This window comes from Lepus europaeus, chromosome 15 (assembly GCF_033115175.1).
Source record: "Lepus europaeus isolate LE1 chromosome 15, mLepTim1.pri, whole genome shotgun sequence".
NCBI classification, from domain to species: domain Eukaryota; kingdom Metazoa; phylum Chordata; class Mammalia; order Lagomorpha; family Leporidae; genus Lepus; species Lepus europaeus.
In genome coordinates, this window is record NC_084841.1 from 25,664,786 (window position 1) to 25,685,919 (window position 21,134).

Here is a 21,134-nt window from a genome sequence, read left to right on the forward strand (position 1 = left end):
GACTCACGTGCTGGAGAGGGCAAATCCAACACGAGGGGGCACCTAATCAGGCATGTGGATTAAGCGCTCCTGCTCAGGAAGTCCTCAGTGGGGTCTACAGATTCTGATCTCACCCACCGTGCCTCCGCCCAGCCACCTGACACACCTCCAACCCCACTACCTTCACAAGGGTTCCCCAGGTCCCTCTACCTGGGCTCCTCCTCCCTCAGGCTCCCATGTCCTAAGTCTTGGCTCACTGCCATTTCTGAGAGAATGACAGCATGCTCACTGATGGCCATCTCAAGAGCTCAGAACAGGGCCTGGCACACAGTAGGAGCTCAGACAGTGTTTGCTGAATGAATGAATGAACTTCATGCCAGGAAAATCCAGGAGGACAGCAAGAGGCGGAGGAGAGGGTGATGGTGATAGGGTGAAATGACCGGGGGGGGGGGGGGAGAAGCGACCGAAAGCGGGGTCGGGGGGTCACAAGAGACCCACTGAAGCCGGGAGACCCCTCGGTTTCTAGGCGCGGCGCGGAAGGGAGGCGAGAGCCGCCAACGGCGTGCCGCGGGGCATCCGACCGCACTTAGCAGCAGGCTGCCGGGACAGGCGGGCTCTCCACACTCCCTGGGAAAGCCCAAGGCCAGGACACACACACCTGGGCTGCGGGCCCGCTCGGGGGACCCGCCCCTCCTCCCTCCCGCGGGGCACCCCAGGGCTCGCGAGCCGCCGTGCCTCCCCACCGCGGGCCCCCCATCCAGTCGCCAGAGAGCCGGGCCCAACGCCGGGGCACCTGCCCGCCCGCGCGAGGGGCCCCACCCGGGCCCGCGGGGAGGCCGCAGCGCCTCCCCCCGCCGGGCTCCCCACAGCCGCCGAGCGGGAAACGCCCAGCGGCCCTCCCCACGGCCGGGCAGGGGCTCCCGGCGCCCCTGACCCCCGCCGCCGCAGCCCCGCCGCCAGCCCGCGCGGCGTCTCCTCACCTCAGGGCGCACGTACGACACGAAGGACGGCTTGGGCGTCTTGGTGCCGCCGCCACCGCCCACTACCCCCTTCCCCAGCATACCGCCACCCAAGTTAGCAGCGACGCGCGGGAAGAGAGGCGACGGCTCGGCCAGCGGCGGCGGCCACCAGCACTGGCGACTGGGGCTCCGCCCATCCCCAGGGCCGCCGCAGCGGCGGCACCGCCCGCATCCGGCTCCGCCGCTGACACCGCTCGCCCCGCCCATTCCGCACGCCAGCCCACGCCGCCTCGAGCCGGAGGCCAGAGGCCACGCCCCCAGCTTCGCGGCAGGCCGTCCTGACTCGCCGAGTTTCGCCTTGCGAGATAGGATGCACGCCACTCTTCTCCAGCAAAGCCCGCCTTCTGCGTCCTCTGATTGGCCAGCGGTGCCGCCGGCCCAGCCCCTTCTTGAATGAACCTGGAGAGATGTTTCCACTAACCAATCCAGAGAGCCTTCTCTCCGGACTTCCCGGCGATTGGATAGCGAGGATGTCGTCGCCCAGTGATCCTGCGGTCAGTAAGTTGTCTTGGGCAGCAGTTCTGGTAGTCGTGATGTTCCCTTTTCTAGTCGCTTTGGAATAAAACGTCCAAAACTCTGATGTATCGAATCTCGCGTAGGAGTACCAATCCTACATCAGTGACATTCAAGGTTTATTATTTTAAATGTAGACCCCCAAATCAGACAAACCAAGGGTTAACAGGCACTGAACCACAGGTGTGAGCCATCATAAAAGGCGTTGTCAACTTCATTTGTTCAGTTGTTTGTGTCTGTGATAGAATATAAAGGCCCTAAGAGGCTTATTTTTATCTACTCTGCCGGGTTACCAAAACCTTCACTTTAACCCATGACTGCAAAGAAATTGTATTTAAATTCCACATTTGACGCCCAGCACGGCCTTAGAAGCAGGTGAATACGACAGAATCCGGCTCTCGAGAAAATCTTTCTAGTGGGAGAAGCTGAGTTATCCCTGCCGTTAGCTGTCCAGCTGTCAAGCTGAGTGCTGATGATGACCTGGCTTTCCACCCAAGTGATCTGCATGCGCCCCTTCCCAGAGCGGGTTCAAGTAAATAATCAAGCTAAGTGAAAGCGAACGTGCTAGCATTTGCAAACACAGGTTCAAGAAAAGCGCTGTAGCCCCAGTCGGATCGCCACTGTTCAGCCTATCCCCTAGAGCAGTGAGAAAACCCAGACGCAGGGAATCTGCCCAGGTCTCAGGTGTTTACAGACAGGCCTGGGTCTGTCTGGATTCCAAAATACATGTTCTTAACACACTAGAATAAAAATATTAATTAATTAATTAAATACAAATTAGGAAACAGTACAAGAAAAGCGTGGCTAGTTCTATTTGAGAAAGCCAAGTAAGTCTTTATAAAGACCCACCCCCCTTTATATGGGGCCAGTGCTGTGGCATAAAAGCTGCCGCCTGCATGCCGGCATCCCATATGGGCACTGGTTCTAGTCTGGCTACTCCTATCTGATCCAGCTCTCTGCTATGGCCTGGGAAAGCAGTAGAGGTTGGCCCAAGTTCTTGGGCCTGTGTACCTGTGTGGGAGACCCGGAAGAAGTGCCTAGCTTCCGATTGGCCCAGCTCCAGCAGTTGTGACTATTTGAGGAGTGAACCAGAGTATGGAAGACTTCTCTTTGTCTCTCTGCCTCTGCCTCTCTGTAACTCTTTCAAATAAATAAATACATCTTTACAAGACTCCTTATAGGCCGGCGCCGCCACTCACTTGGCTAATCTTCCTCCTTGCAGCGCCGACACACCGGGTCCTAGTCCCGGTCAGGGCGCCGGATTCTGTCCCGGTTGCCCCTCTTCCGGGCCAGCTCTCTGCTGTGGCCTGGGAGTGCAGTGGAGGATGGCCCAAGTGCTTGGGCCCTGCACCCCATGGGAGATCAGGAAAAGTACCTGGCTCCTGCCTTTGGATCAGTGTGGTGCGCCGGCCGCAGCGTGCTGGCCGCAGCGGCCATTGGGGGGTAAACCAATGGCAAAGGAAGACCTTTCTCTCTGTCTCTCTCCCTCACTGTCCACTCTGCCTGTCAAAAAAAAAAAAAAAAAAAAACCAAAAAAAACCACAAAACCTCCTTATAGTGATGTGAATAATGTTTGTGAAAACTAATAATTCTACTTCATATTCCACAGAAGTTTTTAACTTGTCAAAGCGCAATGGCGGGGCAAATCCTTACAGTCTGAATAAACTTATCTATTTGAAAGGCAGAAAGTCAAGGTATAGAGGAAATGAGACCCCCCCACACACACAAACATTGAAAAATGGCTTGGGCCTTTGCTGTGGCATAGCGGGTAAAGTGCCCGCATCCCATATGGGCGCCAGTGCTAGTCCTGGCTGCTCCACTCTGATCCAGCTCTCTACTGTGGCCTGGGATAGCAGTAAAAAATGGCCCAAGTCCTTGGGCCTCTGCAACCACGTGGGAGACCCGGAAGAAGCTCCTGGCTCCTATCTTTGGATCAGCACAGCTCTGGCCGTTGCAGCCAATTGGGGAGTGAACCAGTGGATCGAAGACCTCTCTCTCTGTCTGCCTCGCCTTCTCTGTGTAGCTCTTTCAAATAAAAATAAATAAATCTTAAAAAAAAAAAAAAAGAGGCTGCTCGCAATTAACTAGTGAAGCCGCTGCCCACTGTTACCTTGTCTAGGGAAGGAAGATGTCCTAAGTTCTAATATCTGTGACTCCACTCATAAATTTATCCTATAAATCTGCCCCAGGTGTCTCTTTTATACACATTCTGGACCCACCAACCATTGAAGTGTGGTCTTAAGTGACGTAGGCTGGTTCTCCCTAAGTAGTCCTAAGTCCCATGGGATGCAATTTAAACCTACCAACATTGTAACGGCTAAGGTATGATGCTGATGAACCTATAAATATTGTAAGAGACCTGGGAATGTTGCTCAGTTCTCAGGAAATGATTCCAGCTGAGTCCGCTGGCATTAATAAACTGCTCTCGATCTTCCACTGTCTCTGGTGCCTGTTTGAACAAAGGGCATTTTCCCACCCAAGTTTCTGTAACAAAGGGCGGGGGGTGGGGGAAGAGGGGGGAGAGCAAGAGAGAGATGGATCTTCCATCTGCTGGTTCATTCCCCAGATGGCCCGTAATGCTCAGGACTGTTCCAGGGAGGCCAAAGCCAGGAGCCGGGATGGGTCTCCCACTTGGGCCATCTTCTGCTGATTTCCCAGGTTCGTTAGCAGGGAGCTGGATCAGAAGTGGAGCAGCTGGGATGTGAACTAGCGCCCATATGGGTCGCCAGAGGCTCAAGCGTTGGTTTTACCCAGAATGCCACAATGCTGGTCCCAAATGTGTGCTTTTGTGTGATGGTGGATGATACAGCAAAACACATTCAGAGGTCCTCGAGTTTTACCTCCCACCTCCCAACCCCTGTCTGAGTTCCCTAAAGTGTTGCTGACCCCTGCTCTGGGGGTCTTTGACTCCAAGGGTGTAGACAAAGGAGTCTTTCCAGCCATGCCACCGTCCCTCCCAGTAGATGCCTGGGCACTGTCTCATGGAGGATCAGGGTCTGCCCCAGCCCCCTAACCCTCTCTGGAGTCTGGGTAGGGAAAGGCAGCAGCTACCCTGCCCTAGGCTGGCAGCACCAGGGAGACTGGCAGGCGAGCTCTGACCCACTCCCATCCAGGTTCAGAACGTGACCTTGGCAGAGGCTGCACCCCTGGGGATTGCAGCAATCCACTGCTGTCAGAGCCCCACATGCTCATTTGGCACTAGGCCCAGCCTCTGCCCTTTAATCTGTGTCTTTGGGCAAGTTATTTCTTCTCCCTCTGCCTCTGTTCCTCGCCTAAAGTGAGGATGTTAGCAGTAGCAGTTACTGCACGGTGGGTGGAGGATTCTTAGGAAAATTGCACAAGTTGAGCCAGGAGAGGCCTAGTAGACAGCAAGGATGAAATAGGTAAAGGCCACCTCTTCAACAAGCAGTGCAGGACCTACGGGTGTCAGGGATCGCAGACAGAGCGCCAAGGTGACTTCTCCCGGATAAGTCATGGTGGGACTGGTTTTAAACAAAGAGGTTTTGTCTTTGTCTTACAGCTCCATCCTTGGACAAGAAATCATGGCTTTTCTTTTCTTTGTAAAGATTTATTTATTTATTTGAAAGTCAGAGTTACACAGAGAGAGGAGAGGCAGAGAGAGAGAGAGAGAGAGAGAGAGAGGTCCTCCATCCGATGGTTCACTTCCTAATTGGCCGCAACGGCCGGAGCCGCACCAATCTGAAGCCAGGAGCCTCTTCCGGGTCTCCCAAGCGGGTGCAGGAGCCCAAGGACTTGGGCCACTTTCCACCGCCTTCCCAGGCCACAGCAGAGAGCTGGATCAGAAGTGGAGTAGCCGGGTCTCAAACCGGCGCCCATATGGGATGCCGGTGCTTCAGGCCAGGGCATTACCCTGCTGCGCCATAGCACCGGCCCCGAAATCATGGCTTTTGATTTCTAATTCACCACACCAAATTTTCCTCCTTCAAACCAGGCACTGCATTAAGTCATTACTTTACCCCGACCCGGCATCCATTTGTGGGCATGTCAGTTTGCAACGCGATGATTCTGGAAACTTGACACTACCACGGCACCCATAGTCTTCCAGAACCCTGCAGTCAACAAGGGAGGGACTTTCAGAGACGGAAAGCCAGCGGCTTTGCTGCGGCCTGAATGCGGCTCCCGCCCCATCCATATGTTGGGACTTAGCACCAATGCTGTAGTATTGAGAGCTGTGGTCTCTCGGAGGTGACGGAGTCCCGAGGGAGGAGGCCTCAGGGGTAGGAGCAGTGTCCTCCTACAAGAGGCCGAGGGAGCTCCCCTGTCTTCCACCACGTGCGGACACGGTGAGCAGGCACCCTCTCGGAAGCCGAGCAGCCCTCGCCAGCAGCCATGCCCGCTGGTGCCTTGATCTTGGGCTTCCCAGCCTTCGGAACTGTGAGAAATAAATGTGGATTATTTATAAGGAAGTCAGCTAAGGTACTGTGTTGCAGCAGCAGGAAGATCGTGAGACGTGCTGCCTGAGTTCGTGTTGATCCAGTGATGAAAACCCCCACTTTCTCTAGGAAGGAGGAGGGCAATGAGGACAGAGAAAAAGCTACAATCTGTTTCTCTCTTGCTCTTGAGGTTGTAGGGCTATCAGCATATATTCTTCAATTTGCGTTCATCTTTGTTTTATTTGAAAAGTGAAGAGAAAGAGATCTGCCATCAGCTGGTTTACCTCCCAAATACTGGCACTTCACCCAGGTCTTCCACGTGGCTGGCAGGGACACACATTCTTAAGAGGCAGCAGATGGAGCCACTGCCAGTTCGAGCCCCAGCTGCTCCTCTTCCAAGCCAGCTCTCTGCTGTGGCCTGGGAAAGCAACAGAAGATGGTCCAAGTCTTTGGGCTCCTGCACCTGTGCGAGAGACCTGGAAGAAGTTCCTGGCTCCTGGCTTCAGATAGGTCCAGCTCTGACCATTGTGGGCATTTGGGGAGTAAACCAGCAGATGGAAGACCTTTCTCTCTTTCTCTCTGTCTCTCCCTCTCTCTGTCTGTAACTCTACCACTCAAATAAATAAATAAATTTTTAAAAAAAGAAAGTACTTGAGCCATCACCTGTGTCCATTAGCAGGAAGCTGGATCTGAAGCCTAATAGCTTAGGCACTCTGGTACGGGACACAAGCCTCGCAAATGGCCATGTAACCACTGAGCCATACACCTACTCCTGTCAGCATATTTTCCTTGATTTTTAGGGTATGAGCTGAATCTCTTTGAGTCTCTCCCAGTTGACTGAAATATATTCATTCTATCATGTTGCAGGCAAATAATCCTCCATCCAGTAATAGACACATATGGCAGCCCCCAGACTTCTAAACACTTTAGTTTATGCAGTACCTTAAGGCCATTCTTTTCTCCTAATACTGCCCTAAGCTTTCTTGGAGAACTACAAGTAGGAAGCAAGTTCGCATAGAAACGCATGCCAGACCAAAGGCAGACCCATTTCTTTCCAGAAGCTGACAGGGAGCGTCCTAAGCCAGATGGAGGAAGTACTGTGCTCTGACAGACACTCAATGCTTAGCCATTTGCGTTTCTTCTTCTTTTAATTTTTTTAATCTATTTTTTTATTTTTATGGAGTCATTTGAAACAGCCTATGAGGGGTCTTGAAAATGCATGTTGTGAAAAAAAACTCTACGTACAGATTTCAAATACTTTTGCCCCCCAAAAATTTATCTTTTGATTTTATTTTCCATGAACTTTTGGAAGTCCCTTCATATTTGTGTTTTACTAATCTGTATCTAACAGGTACATGACATATAGTAGGAATTCAATAAATTTTGCATCTTAGATTTAAAAAAAAATTTTTTTTATTTATTTGAAAGAGAGAGAGAGAGAGAGGTCTTCCATCTGCTGGTTCACTCCCCAAATGGTTGCAATGGCCAGAGCTGAGCCAATCTGAAGCCAGGGACAGAAGTTTCTTCTGGGTCTCCCACACTGGTACAGGGGCCCAAGGACTTGGCCATCTTCTACTGCTTTCCCAGGCCACAAGCAGAGAGCTGGATCAAAAGTAGAGCAGCCAGGACTTGAACCAGTGCCCATATGGGATGCTGGTGCTGTAGGCTGGGGCTTTAACCTGCTGTGTCACAGTGACAGCCCCCTTGGTGAGATCCTTAAATGAAAAACAGAGAACAGAGACTGATTAGTAGGCAGGGAAGCAAGAATGCAAATTCTAGGAGTGGGTATTTGGCATAGTGGTTAAGATGCACATTGTGGCACCCACATCCCATGTCAAAGTGCCTGGATTCAAGCCCAACCTTGCTGTTAATGAAGACCCTGGGAGGCAGGAGGTGATGGCTCACATACTCATGTGGGAGAGCCAAGTTGAGTTCCAGGCTACTGGCTTGAGCCTGGTCCAGCCTGACTGTTGTGGCATTTGGGGAGATGAGATGAGAGATCTCTCTTCCTCTCTTTCTCGCATGCCTTTCAAATTCAAAAAAAAAAAAAAAGATTGTTCTTAATTTTGTGGTACTGCCATATGAGGGCCTGCTGGAGACAATTTACGGTGATTTCTTTGAAGATTTATTTTATTTGAAATACAGAATTACAGACACACACACACAGACTTCCATCCTCTGGTTGACTCCCCAAATAGCTGCAACTGCCAGGGCTGGACCAGGCTGAAGCCAGGAGCCTAGAACTCTAGCCAGGTCTCCTATGTGGGTTGCAGGGGCCCAAGCACTTGGTCCATCTTCTGATGATTTCCCAGGTGCATTAGCAGTGGATTGGAAGCAGAGTAGCTGAGACTCTAACCTGCACTCACATGGGATGCTGGCGTCATAGACAGTGGCTTAACCTGCTGTGCCACAACACCAGCTGTGTGGTATTCTACTTCATTTCACAGAACACACAACTTAAGCTACTCACACTCCAGGAGACTTGATGAGTCTGCTCTTTGTGATTTGTATTCTGCCTTCTTCAGAACACTAATTAATGGCCTACTTGGAGTATTCATGAAATAAGATTTACGGGGTGACTGTGACTCCTCTCCCAGTAAGACTGGAAGGTGTCAAGAAGCAGGATGTTCTTTGTAATCAGCACCAACTGATCGCAGGACTCTACACGATTGAGAAACCCTCAATGAGTGAGGGCTTGAGAACTTGGGTACCAGTGGGAGGGTGATTTGGAGGGACCATCCAAACTTGCCTCAGGGATTTCACTTCTAAAAATACATCCTACAGACGTACTCATGCCTGTGTGAAATGACATGTTTACCCACTGCAACGACTTTTCTAATAAAGGATTAGAAAATGCATCAATATTCATCACTAAAGATCGGCTGCATAAATTACAGGACAGCTATACAGTGGGATGCCATTCAATTATTCAGAAAAGAACGGAAGTTCTTTAAGTAGAGGCTATAAAGTTTGATTAAAGGAAAATATTTTGGGGGCCGGTGCTGTGGTTTAGTAGGTTAAGCTTCTGCCTATAGTGCCAGCTTCCCCTATGGGTGCCGATTTGAGTCCTGGCTGCTCCACTTCTGATCCAGCTCTCTGCTAGTGCACTTGGGAAAGCAGCAGAAGTTGGCCCAAGTGCTTGGGCCCCTGCACCTGCGTGGAAGACCTGGAAGAAACTCCTAGATTCTGGCTTTGGATCAGCCCAGCTCTGTCTGTTGCAGCCGTTTGAGGAGTGGCCAGTGGATGGAGATCTCTCTCTCTCTCTCTCTCTCTCTCTCTCTCTCTCTCTCTGCATCTCCCTCTCTCTATCTGTAACTCTGCCTGCCATATAAATAAATAAATTGTGGGGCCAGCGCTGTGGTATAGTGGGTAAAGCCACTGCCTGCAGTGCTGGCATCTCATATGGGCACCAGTTCAAGTCCCTGCTGCTCCACTTCCAATCCAGCTCTCTGCTGTGGCCTAGGAAAGCAGTGGAAGATGGCCCAAGCCCTTGGGCCCCTGTACCCACATGGGAGACCTGGAAGAAGCTCCTGGCTCCTAGCTTCAGATCCACCCAGCTCCAGCTATTGCAACCATTTGGGGAGTGAACCAGCGAATGGAAGATCTCTCTCTCTCTCTCTCTCTCTCTCTCTCTCTCTCCCTGCCTCTTTGTAACTCTGCCTTCCAAATAAATACAAATCTTAAAATAAATAAATAATTAAAACGAGACAAAACAAAAGGCAAATATTTGGGGGTCAGACTGCCTGAGTTCAAATCTTGCCTCTACCAATTACTGGATATGTGACCCTCATTGAGGAATTTATCTTCTTGGATCTCAATTTTCTTTTTTTTTTAATTTTCACTAATTTTTTGAAGATTTACTTATTCATTTGAAAGGCAGATTCACAGGGAAGGAGGGGTAGAGAATCTTCCACTTGCTGGTTCACTCCCCAAATGGTCACAATAGCCAAGGCTGGGCCAAGTCAAAGCCAAGGGTTTGGAATTCCATCTGAGTCTCCCATGTGGGTACAAGGGCCCAAAGACTTGGGCCATCTTCCGGGGCTTTCCCAGCCACATTAACAAGGAGCTGGATGGGAAGTGGAACAGCCAGGACTCAAACAGGTACTCATATGGTACGCTGGCATTGGTGTTGCAGGCTGTAGTTTAACCCACTGCACTACAATTCTGCCTCCTCAATTTTCTTATAAAATGAAAGAGAGGGTTCTGAGGATTATAATGGCATCTGGCTTACAGGTTGTGTGTTAAATGAATTAGTAAATATAAAGTGTTCAGAATGTTAACATATGACAGCCAAGATCTGATAAATTGTTAATGCAAAGCAGAGACAGCATGCATAATAGAGTAGCTATCATATCTGTAATAAAGAGTAAAGACTGGGCCGGCGCTGCGGCTCACTAGGCTAATCCTCCGCCTCGCAGCGCCAGCACACCGGGTTCTAGTCCCGGTGGTTGGGGCGCCGGATTCTGTCCCGGCTGCTCCTCTTCCAGGCAGCTCTCTGCTGTGGCCCAGGAAGGCAGTGGAGGATGGCCCAAGTGCTTGGGCCCTGCACCCTATGGGAGACCAGGAGAAGCACCTGGCTCCTGGCTTCGGATTGGCACAGCGCGCCAGCCGTAGCGGCCATTTGTGGGGTGAACCAAAGGAAGACCTTTCTCTCTGTCTCTCTCTCTCTGTCCACTCTGCCTGTCAAAAAAAAAAAAAAAAAAAAAGATGGCCCAAGTGCTAGGCTCCTGGCTTTGGTCTGGCTTAGCCCTGGCTGTTGTAGCCATTTGGGGAATGAACCAGCAGATGGAAATTCTTTCTGTCTCTCTCTCTCTCTCTGCAACTCTGCCTTTCAAATACATAAATAAATAAATCTTAAAAAAAAAAAAAAAGAGTTAAGCCCACATGTGGTGGAATGAGAAGGCCATGCCAAGATGGCCACTGGCAACGGAGCCTGATTGGCAACAGGCTGTGATTGGATGGCTTCAGAAACCACATGACAACGGAGCCTGCCTGGCAACAAGCTGTGATTGGTTAGGGCATAGACCACCCCTTGACCGGATTGGCTACCTTGGCTATATAAGCTGCTGTACCAACTGAAATAAATGAGTCTGCAGGCTGCTCACCTCTGGCCTGCTTTCGCCCAGCTCCCAGGGTCTGTGTGGTGACTCCACGCCTCTTGATCTAACCATGCTCCACCTCTCAGAACAAATCCACAGTAACAACTACATATATCTGTCTCTTCATATTTGCAGAGGAAAGATTGAGAAAAAGGTTTCCACTGAATATTCTTTTTTAGTTTTGAATTTTAAAACATGAGAATTAATACCTAGCTCCAACTAATAGTAAATTTAAAAATTAAAGATTTTTTGTTTATTTTAAAAGCAGAGTTACAGAGAGGTAGAGGTAGAGGTAGAGAGAGAGAGAGAGGTCTTCCATCCACTGGTTTACTCCCCAAATGGCTACAACAGCCAGATCTGGGCCAATCTGAAGCCAGGGGCCAGGAGCTTCTTCCTGGTCTCCCACATGGGTGCAGGAGCCCAAGGACATGGGCCATCTTCTGCTGCTTTTCCAGGCCATAGCAGAAAGCTGGATCAGAAGTGGAGCAGCAGGGACTCAAACCAGCACCCATATGGGATGCCGGCACTGCAGGCGGTAGCTTTAAACAACTCTTCCCTGCTTTTTTGCTATCTGAATGTTCCTTCTTTTCTTTTTTCCAGAAGAAGTCATATGTAGTGGGTAAGATACTGCTTGAGGGGCTGATGCTGTGACATAGTAGGCTAAGCCTCTGTCAGAGGCGCTGGCATCCCATATGGGCACTTGGAGTCTCTGCTGTTCCACTTCTGATCCAGCTCTCTGCTATGGCCTGAGAAAGCAGTAGAAGATGGCCCAAGTGCTTGAGCCCCTGCACCCACGTGGGAGACCTAGAAGAAGCTCCTGGCTCCTGGCTTCAGATTGGTCCAGCTCTGGGTGTTTGGAAGTGAATCAGTGGATAGAAGACCTTTCTCTCTGTTTCTTCCTCTCTGTCTGTAACCCTACCTCTCAAAGAAATAAATAAAAAATCTTAAAAAAGATACTGCTTGGGCTGCCTATATTCTGTATTGGAATGCCTGGTTTGAGTCCTGGTTCCACTTGTGATCCAGCTTCCTGATAATGCAACAAGTGATGGCTCAAGTAGCTGGGTCCCTGCCACCCACATAGGAGACCCGGATGGAGTTCCCAGCTCCTGGTTTGGCCAGGTCCATCTCTGGCTTTTTCAGGCATCTGGGGAAGTTGACCAGTAAACTTTTGTCTGTCTCTGTCTCTCTGCCTTTCAAATAAAATGAAAAATAATTTAAAAATTTTTAAAGGACCTTGCCATTTTCTTCTCTGCTTGCCTTAGCACAGGTCCCCACATCACCCCATCCAGTAAGAACTACACCCAATGGCACCACTTCTTCTGACATCTTCCTTCGGGACTGGTGGAGACAGTCTAGACATTTCCTGAGTCCCTGTGCATCTAGAACCTGTATGCTGCCTTGGCCCATCCGCTTGGCTTTGTCTTGAAATAACCAGAATAAATGCACGTCTTTTTCCTCTTCCTCTGAACTATGCTAGGAGCTCCTCAAGGTCAGAGGCCCCTTCTGTGCTCCTTCATATTCCCTCCAGTACTGTCCTCAGCGCTTTGAATAGATTGTCAGATGCATGGAAAAATCCCTCAGGACTTCACAGAATGGTGCAAACCGCAGGAACGGGGAAATTGCGCCCTCTACAGGTCCTTTCAAAAAGTACGGATGAGAAAGGACAGGGAAGTTCCCTTCAGCTGCCCAGGAAGGAGGGGGTTGGACCCGTTCCTTCCCTGCTCTGTGCCACCAGGCCTCTGATGGACACATTCTAGGGCCCATAACTACAAGAAGCGTGGGACAGACACCTGACTTGGGCCAGCTGCTGGGTCACCCCTAAAGGTGGTAGAACTGTACACTGCCAAAGATAGGAAAAAATTAATTTTTAAAAATTAAGTCTTAACTCACTTTCTTTACCTGTGTTGTAGCCACAGCTGGAGGGTTGGTCTGCTGCACAGACACCCTGGTGTGGGTCTTTACAAGATGGTCCGTGAATTCCTGATACGGAGACTCAATGAACAGTCTCTTCCCAGAGGTCAGGGTCACAAAGTTATAGGTTTGGGGCCAGTGATAGCTGGCAAAGCTGTCTCCTACAGTGCTGGCATCCCATATGGGTGCTGATTTGAGTCTGGGCTGCTCTATTTCCAATCCAGCTCTCTGCTATGGCCTGGGAAAGCAGTAGAAGACCACCCAAGTCTTTGGGCTCCTGTACCTGTGTGGGAGACCTGGAAGAAGCTCCTGGCTCTTGGCTTCAGATCAGTTCAGCTCTGGCCATTGTGGCATTTGGGGAATGAACCAGCAGATGGAAGACCTCTCTCTTTCTCTGCCTCTGCCTCTGTAACTCTGCCTTTCAAATAAATAAATAAATCTGAAAGAAAGAGAAAGAGAGAGAGAGAGAAAGGAAAGGAAAGAAAGAAAGAAAGAGAGAAAGAAAGAGAGAGAGAGAGAGAGAGGAAGAAAGAAAGAAAGAAAGAAAGAAAGAAAGAAAGAAAGAAAGAAAGAAAGAAAGACGAAGAAAGGTAGGTTTTGGAGATGGCATCAAAGGCGGCCCTGGCAAATTGCCCACGGTGGCAGTGCACCCCCTGGTGGAGGCGTGGCAGTCATCAATGCCAAGCATCAGCAGTAGCTTCTTGGGGACAGGAGCCAAGTGCCTCTGGGACGGGAATGGGGCCACCAGCACAGTCACAGTGTCTAGTCACCTTGCAAGGCACAGTGTCGGGCTGGCTGATCTTGTTCCCCATTATCTTCTCTATACCAACACAATGGAGAGCTTGGCCAGGGTGGCGGCCCCTCAGATGGTGGTGGCTGCCTCCTGGGTACACTTAGCACTCAGGCTGACATGGACATCGGAGTCCCTGATGACAACCAATTCCTTGAACCTGGCCCGCTGGCCAGCGTGCATCTACTTTTACACCAGCATAATCTTCAAAATCCCAAGCTTGGGGGATGTCCCCGGGGAAGTCAATGACCTCTGCCTCCTTGATGGACATGGAGAAGAGACAGATGCCCTCCAGGGACTCGGACTTCATGTCCTTGACCAGCCTGGTGACAGAAAGTCACTCCTGTCCTTGGCCTTGCCTCCAGGAACTCCATGGCCTCAGCCCCATCCCCCATACTGACTGTGACCAGGGCCCTGGCATCACCCACCATTTGGAATTCTCTGGAGAAGCAGCAGAAAAACTACTTTGGAAGAGGCAATCACGAAACCCAGAGAAATAAAACTCATGCTGCTGGTCAGTGCCACTCTGGGACTTATTTCCTTAGCATGATGTGGTCTCCTTTTTTAAATAATTCATTTTATTTATTTGAAAGGCACAAAGAGACAGCATGCACTTCCATTCGCTGGTTTACTCTCCAAGAGGCTGCAACAGCCCACGCTAGCCCAGGCAAACTCCAGGAGCCAGGGACTCTGTCTGGGTCTCCCATGTGGCTGGCGGGGACCAAGGACTTGGGCCATTACCTGCTGCCACCCAAGGCGTGCATCAGCAGGAAGCTGGATGAGAAGAACCTGGACTTGAATGCAGGGTCTCCGGCATGGAATGCGGGCTCCCAAGCTGCAACTTACTCTGCGCCCATGACTGGTCCCTCACCCAGCATGGCCCTTAAGCCCCGGTGGTCTGATGCAGGCAATGTCACCTGGGTATTTTCGGGTTTCATCTTTGTTAATTCAGGCCTGGGAAGCCAGGCACAGCTCATTGCAAAGCTGCTTTCTCGCTTTCTTCCCCCTACTCTCGGTGCTGAGCTGAAGGCTCTAGGAAAACAAAAAGCCCCTGCAGGAAAGAAGGGAGGGTCCGCTGTCTCCCTGACTCAAGTCCCAGGGGCTCATCCTGTCTGCCCCTCAGCAGGGAGGGTGCTCAGCTCAGAGGCTGTGAACTCCCTCCTGCAGCTCGCTGGCTTGGCCATTCCTCAGAGATGCAGCCGAGCGCTCAGGCCTCGGTGGCTTAACCTGTAACCCCAACTAGGTGTGCCCGTCGCCTCTGCTGAGCGGCCTGCCCTTGCACCTTGCCTTTCCCTCCGGATTACCCTCTGGGTCTCTCTAGCACCTGGGAAGGCCATGCCACCCTCTCAGCTACTCTATGCCTCCTCGAGGGAGGGACATCAGCGGGGCTGTTGTGCTCCAAAATTCCCTTCCTGGCTGCTAGATGCAAGCCCACTCTTTTCTCAGATCCCCCAAGTTATAAGGAAACCATGGGGGCAGTGACAGATGCATTGACACTAGCTGCTTCTCACCCTGCTTCCTCCCCGGAGCTAGCTGACTCCCAGCTGAGAGTACCTGCTGTGTTGTGGGGAGAAGCGACAACCAGAAGAACCTGTTATTTTGGTTGCCGCCCCACTGAGATTTCTCCTGACTCAACCCAGGATCATAAAATCAAGATCTGGCCTCCGATTCCAGGATGGTCTACAGAAGGCAGAGATGAGCATAGCTTGTTGATGTCTCACATCATTAAGATCGACACAACTTTATGCCTCACTTGTCATCCAGCCACATGAAGACTGTGTATCACAAAATAAAAGCGATCCTGAGTGTAACTGGGAGCAAGAGGCATTCAGTTTAGAATGTGGAATCTGGAAGAACCGCGTTGGGACACAGGACGCCTCCTGCCCACAGCCAAGGGCCGCTGGTGTTCGGAGCCCAGTGATCCTGTTGCTCTCTTAAAGGCCTGCAGAACTGGAGAACCTTCTCAGATAAAAACAGGCCAGGTGTGCCTCCCCACTGGGACGCGTGATCTTTGCCCAGAAGTGCAGTCAGGCCTGTTTCGAGCTTGGCTGACCAACTATTCCTACCCCAGGAAAACGTGAAAGACGCACCGTGCACGTGCCTGGCAGAGAACACGGTTTGTGAAAGGCCCACTGTTTTATGTTTGAAACAGTTATTGGTTCCAAGGTTAAAATGTAATCGACTTAAAAGGGAAAAAAAAAAGTCCTCTTGTCCAAAGGCAAAAGGAGAACGTGATTAGCGGAAGTGGCTAAGCTGGAGAAATCTCAGTGAACTCTGCGTGAGCCCGGGTCATCATCAGCCCTCCCCGCTTCCCGGCCTCCTTCCTGCACGGCCCGTCTACCACCACGCCTCCACCTGATGTCCAGGACGGGAGAGGAGGAGGAGGGCAGCCATGTACGTGCCACAATAAGCCACGACAGACTGGGCCAGACCTCACACAGGTCAGTATTCCAAAAGGCAGTTTTGTGGCTGAGCTCGCTGGGGGCCCAGGGAGAGACGGAGGTGGGTGAGGGATCAATTTATCTTCTCTCCTTGTGCAAGACAACATCAGCTGAAAATACCAAAAGAAACTCAGTTTGGAACTATCACCAGCGCAATCCTTTACCCTCTCCACAAGGAAGAAAGAGAGCACTCACAAAGGCCCACGGGGCAGAAGCCGGAGGGCGAGCGGGATGTCCAAGTTCACACAGAGGTGCACTGGAGGTCACAGTGGGTTGGAAGACAGTGAGTGGCAGGAGACTAGAAGGGCAGGCTCGAGCCACATTTTCGGGGCCTGTTTTTGCAGTTCAACCTCAGGCATGTGGAGCTATTGGGCGGTTTTCACACCTTTTTTTTTTTTTTTTTTTAATAATTAAGTAGTAATTATTTAAATCTTACTAGGGAATTATTTAGTATTAAGTAGTACAAATTATCACAGAAACATTAGAAACTAGAGATTAGCAATTCTAACCAAATAGCAATAAAGACCCCAAACAGAACGAGACATAATCATCTCACACAGGCTAACCACTGGGAAGATTTTGGGGGAAGAATGGTTTAAAGTTACCTCCAAAAGTTCATGGGAAATGAAATTAACACATCTCATTTTGGCACAAAACAATTCTGAAATTCATGCAAGTGAAGGGTCTTCAAAAATGCCATGAGAAAAACTATGCATGGGTTTCAAAAGTTTTTGCACCAAAATAAACTGATCTTTTAATTTCATTCTCTGTGAACTTTCATGAGTATGTGGATATGCATAGCTACTGAAATAAAAAAGGGAATTACTTCACATAAGGTTTATAATCTGATTCCTTCCTTCCTTCCTTCCTTCCTTCCTTCCTTCCTTCCTTTCTTTTCTCTTCTTTCTTTCTTTCTTTCTTTCTTTCTTTCTTTCTTTCTTTCTTTCTTTCTTTCTTTCTTCCTTCCTTCCTTCCTTCCTTCCTTCCTTCCTTCCTTCCTTCCTTCCTTTCTTTCTTTCGAGAGGCAGAGTGGACAGTGAGAGAGAGAGACAGAGAGAAAGGTCTTCCTTTTTTGCCGTTGGTTCACCCTCCAATGGCCGCTGCAGCCGGCACATCGCGCTGATCCGAAGCCAGGAGCCAGGTGCTTCTCCTGGTCTCCCATGCGGGTGCAGGGCCCAAGGACTTGGGCCATCCTCCACTGCACTCCCGGGCCACAGCAGAGAGCTGGCCTGGAAGAGGAGCAAATGGGACAGAATCCAGTGCCCCGACCGGGACTAGAACCCGTAGTACCGGCGCTGCATGCGGAGGATTAGCCTAGTGAGCTGCGCCCGCCGAACTCTTTCTTTCTTTTTTAAGGATTTGTCTATTTATTTGAAAGGCAGAGTTATAGAGAGGCAGAGACAGAGAGAGAGAGGTAGAGACAGAGAGAGAGAGAAGTCTTCCATCCACTGGTTCACTCCCAGATGGGCGCAATGGCCGGAGCTGAGCTGATCCGAAGCCAGGAATGAGGAGCTTCTTCTGGGACTCCCACGTGGGTGCAGGGATCCAAAGACTTGGGCCATCTTCTGCTTTCCCAGGCCATAGCAGAGAGCTGGATTGGAAGTAGAGAGCTGGGACTTGAACTGGCACCCACACGGGATGCTGGCCCTGCAGGTGGCAGCTCTACCCGTTATGCCACAGCGCTGGCCCTTGTAATCTTTCTTCTCATTAAACATTACAAAGCAAATGTTTTGTTATTTTTAGCTATGGTCATTTCAACTTTTCCTAACATTCCTGAGGAAGTCCACACCCTCGTTGAGGAATAGGAATTGAATAAGGAGTGGCTTTCACGAATGGGCCACTCCCTTTAGAATTACTGGTCTAAAATGTCATGTGGATGGTTGGGCTGTATTTCATTAAACTCTTTCTTGGATGTTTCAATTGTTTCTAATCCTACACTTGCCACTAATGCATCAGCAAATATAGACTTTACAGTTTTACATACTTACTTTAGTAAATTCATTAGGATACATGATTTAAAGTCTTTCTATATGCATTTAAAAAACTAGGTAATTTTTTTTTTTTAACAGGCAGAGTGGATAGTGAGAGAGAGAGACAGAGAGAAAGGTCTTCCTTTTTGCCGTTGGTTCACCCCCCAATGGCCGCTGCGGCCGGCGCATCGTTCTGATCCGAAGCCAGGAGCCAGGTGCTTCTCCTGGTCTCCCATGGGGTGCAGGGCCCAAGCACTTGGGCCATCCTCCACTGCCTTCCCGGGCCATAGCAGAGAGCTGGCCTGAAAGAGGGGCAACTGGGATAGAATCCAGCGCCCCGAGGGACTAGAACCCCGTGTGCCAGCGCCACAAGGGGGAGGATTAGCCTGTTAAGCCATGGCGCTGGCCAAAAACTAGGTAATTCAAATGTTGACAAAGCTGGTGCTTCTTCACCTTGAGATCTTGGTGTTACTAGTTTAGACCTCAGTATTTTCAGTCTTCCTATTTTTTTGTCAATCTGATTGTCTAGTCTATTGCATTTTTAAAATGTTGGGGCCAGCTCCGTGGTGTGGTGAGTTAAGTCACCATCTGCGATGCCAGCATTCTATATGAGTGCTGGTTCGACTCAGGCTGCTCTACTTTCCACCCAGCTCCCTGCTAATGCACTTTCAGGTGTCAGAAGATGCTGCAAGTGCTTGGGCCCCTGCCACCCATGTGGGAGACCCAGATGAAGCTCCTGGTTCCTGGCTTCAGCCTGGCCCAGCCCTGGCCATTGAAGCCATTTGTGTAGTGAACCAGCAGAGGGAAGCTCTCTCTGTAACTCTTTAGAATAAGTAATTTTTTTTTCACAGAAGTACTTACTTGATCACTGGTAAGTTTACAATTTATTTTCATATGGCTACCAGCCATTTCTATTTCTTTTGAGAACTGTTTGCACATATCCATTACACATTTAGCCTTTTACAGAAGGAAGTTTATATTGCAATGTTATTATCAAAGCATTCTGTGTCAGATGCTCCCAATTAGGGGCCACCACTGTGGTGCAGTGGGTAAAACCATTGTCTGCAGTCCCGGCATCCCATATGGGCACAGGTTGAAGTCCTGGCTGCTCCACTTTTGATCTGGTTCTCTGCTATGGCCTGGAAAAGCTGTGGAGGATGGTCCAAGTCCTTGGGCCCCTGCACCCACATGGGAAACCAGGAAGAAGTTCCTGAATTCTGGCTCCCAGCTTTGGGTTGGTGCAGCTCTGGCTGCTGCAGTCATCTGGGGAGTGAGCCAGCAGATGGAAGATCTCTCTCTCTTTCTCTGTAACTCTGCCTTTCAAATGAATGAATAAATCTTAAAAAAAAAAAAAAAAAAAAGCTCCCAATTAGTAGAAAAAAAATCATCCAAGATTTCCTAATCCTGAGATGACCAGTGTTAATAGTTTGGTTTTTTCCCATGTGTTTGTGTGTGTATGTGTGTGTGCACTGTGTATGTAGATGCATGTATTGGAAAAGTGGATTCACACATGCTAGCTTACATCAGGATGCTAATAAAGATACAGCTACATTATCTGCAGTGACCAATAATAAGGATGGCCTATAATTTTTCCAATTCTTGACCATTTAGGTAATAAATCTCTATGCTTATATCTCTTTTATGCTTATATCTTTTTTTTTTTTTTTTTTGGACAGGCAGTTACACAGTGAGAGAGAGAGAGACAGAGAGAAAGGTCTTCCTTTTTCCATTAGTTCACTCCCCAAATGGCCACTGTGGCCGGCGCACCGCACTGATCCGAAGCCAGGAGCCAGGCGCTTCCTCCTGGTCTCCCATGCAGGTGCAGAGCCCAAGGACCTGGGCCACAGTAGAGAGCCGGACTGGAAGAGGAGCTAACTGGGACTAAAACCCAGCTTGGGCCATCCTCCACTGCCTTCCCGGGCCACAGCAGAGAGCTGGACTGGAAGAGGAGCAACTGGGACAGAATCTGGTGCCACAACTGGGACTAGAACCCGGGATGCCAGCGCCACAGGAGGAGGATTAGCCAAGTGGGCCTATGCTTATATCTCATTTTTTTTTTTTTTTGAAAGGCACAGTTAGACAGTGAGAGAGAGACAGAGAGAAAGGTCTTTCTTCCATTGGTTCACCCCCCAAATGGCCGCCACGGCCAGTGCGCTGCGCTGATTTGAAGCCAGGAACCAGGTGCTTCCTCCTGGTCTCCCATGGGGTGCAGGGCCCAAGCACTTGGGCCATCCTCCACTGCCTTCCCGGGCCATAGCAGAGAGCTGGACTGGAAGAGGAGCAGCTGGGACAGAATCTGGCGCCCCGACCGGGACTAGAACCTGGGGTGCTGGCGCCACAGGCAGAGGATTAGTCTAGTGAGCCGTGGCACCGGCCATATGCTTCTATCTCTTTTTGGTGGAATCGGACTCAAATGGGTTAAACAGCTTTAGTAAGGTCATCTCTTTAGGTATATTGCTATAATGGCTTCCCAAGCACTTAGTCTTTCAATTTTACTAATTTTGGGATCGAGTATTTTTACATTTTTAGTAATAAAATTCATGTATTGATTGATTTAAAAATATTGAACCAGTCTTGCCATCCCAAGTTAAACTCCACCTGATTGTGGTGTATTATCTGTGTATACTGGTGGATTTTTGTGGTGAATCTTCTGTTAAGGATTCTTCGGTCTAATTCACAAAATGTTATCGGTCTAAGTTATCCTTAAACTATTTTTGTTTAAAAATTTTATTTATCTATTTGAGAGGTAGAGTTACAGAGGGCGAGGCAGAAAGAAAGGTCTCCCATCCACTGGTTCACTCCCCAACAACCGCAACGGTCAGAGCTGAGCCAATCCGAAGCCAGGAGCCAGGATCCTCCTCCGTCTGCCACAGGGGTGCAGAGGCCCAAGAACCTGGGCCATCTTCTCCTGCTTTCTCAGACCACAGCAGGGAGGTTTTGTTTGTTTTTTTAAAAGATGGAATTCCCCTTTGTTCTCCTTAGTTAACCATTAACCCTGGAAAAATAAAGAGTTTTTGC

The 21,134-nt window shown here is 49.8% G+C and overlaps 1 protein-coding gene and 1 pseudogene across 1 annotated transcript in view; both read right to left on the reverse strand.

Moving 5' to 3' along the window:
* MTMR12 (myotubularin related protein 12) overlaps positions 1-1,124 on the reverse strand; it is a 110,974-nt gene extending 109,850 nt beyond the window's left edge. Inside the window, exon 1 of the mRNA XM_062211879.1 lies at positions 960-1,124. Within this exon, the coding sequence (XP_062067863.1) occupies positions 960-1,040 (81 nt within the window). The 5' untranslated portion in view covers positions 1,041-1,124. The remainder of the gene's footprint in view (positions 1-959) is intronic.
* On the reverse strand, positions 1,054-14,024 carry LOC133774261 (small ribosomal subunit protein uS5-like; annotated as a pseudogene).
* Between the last annotated feature and the right edge of the window lie 7,110 nt (positions 14,025-21,134).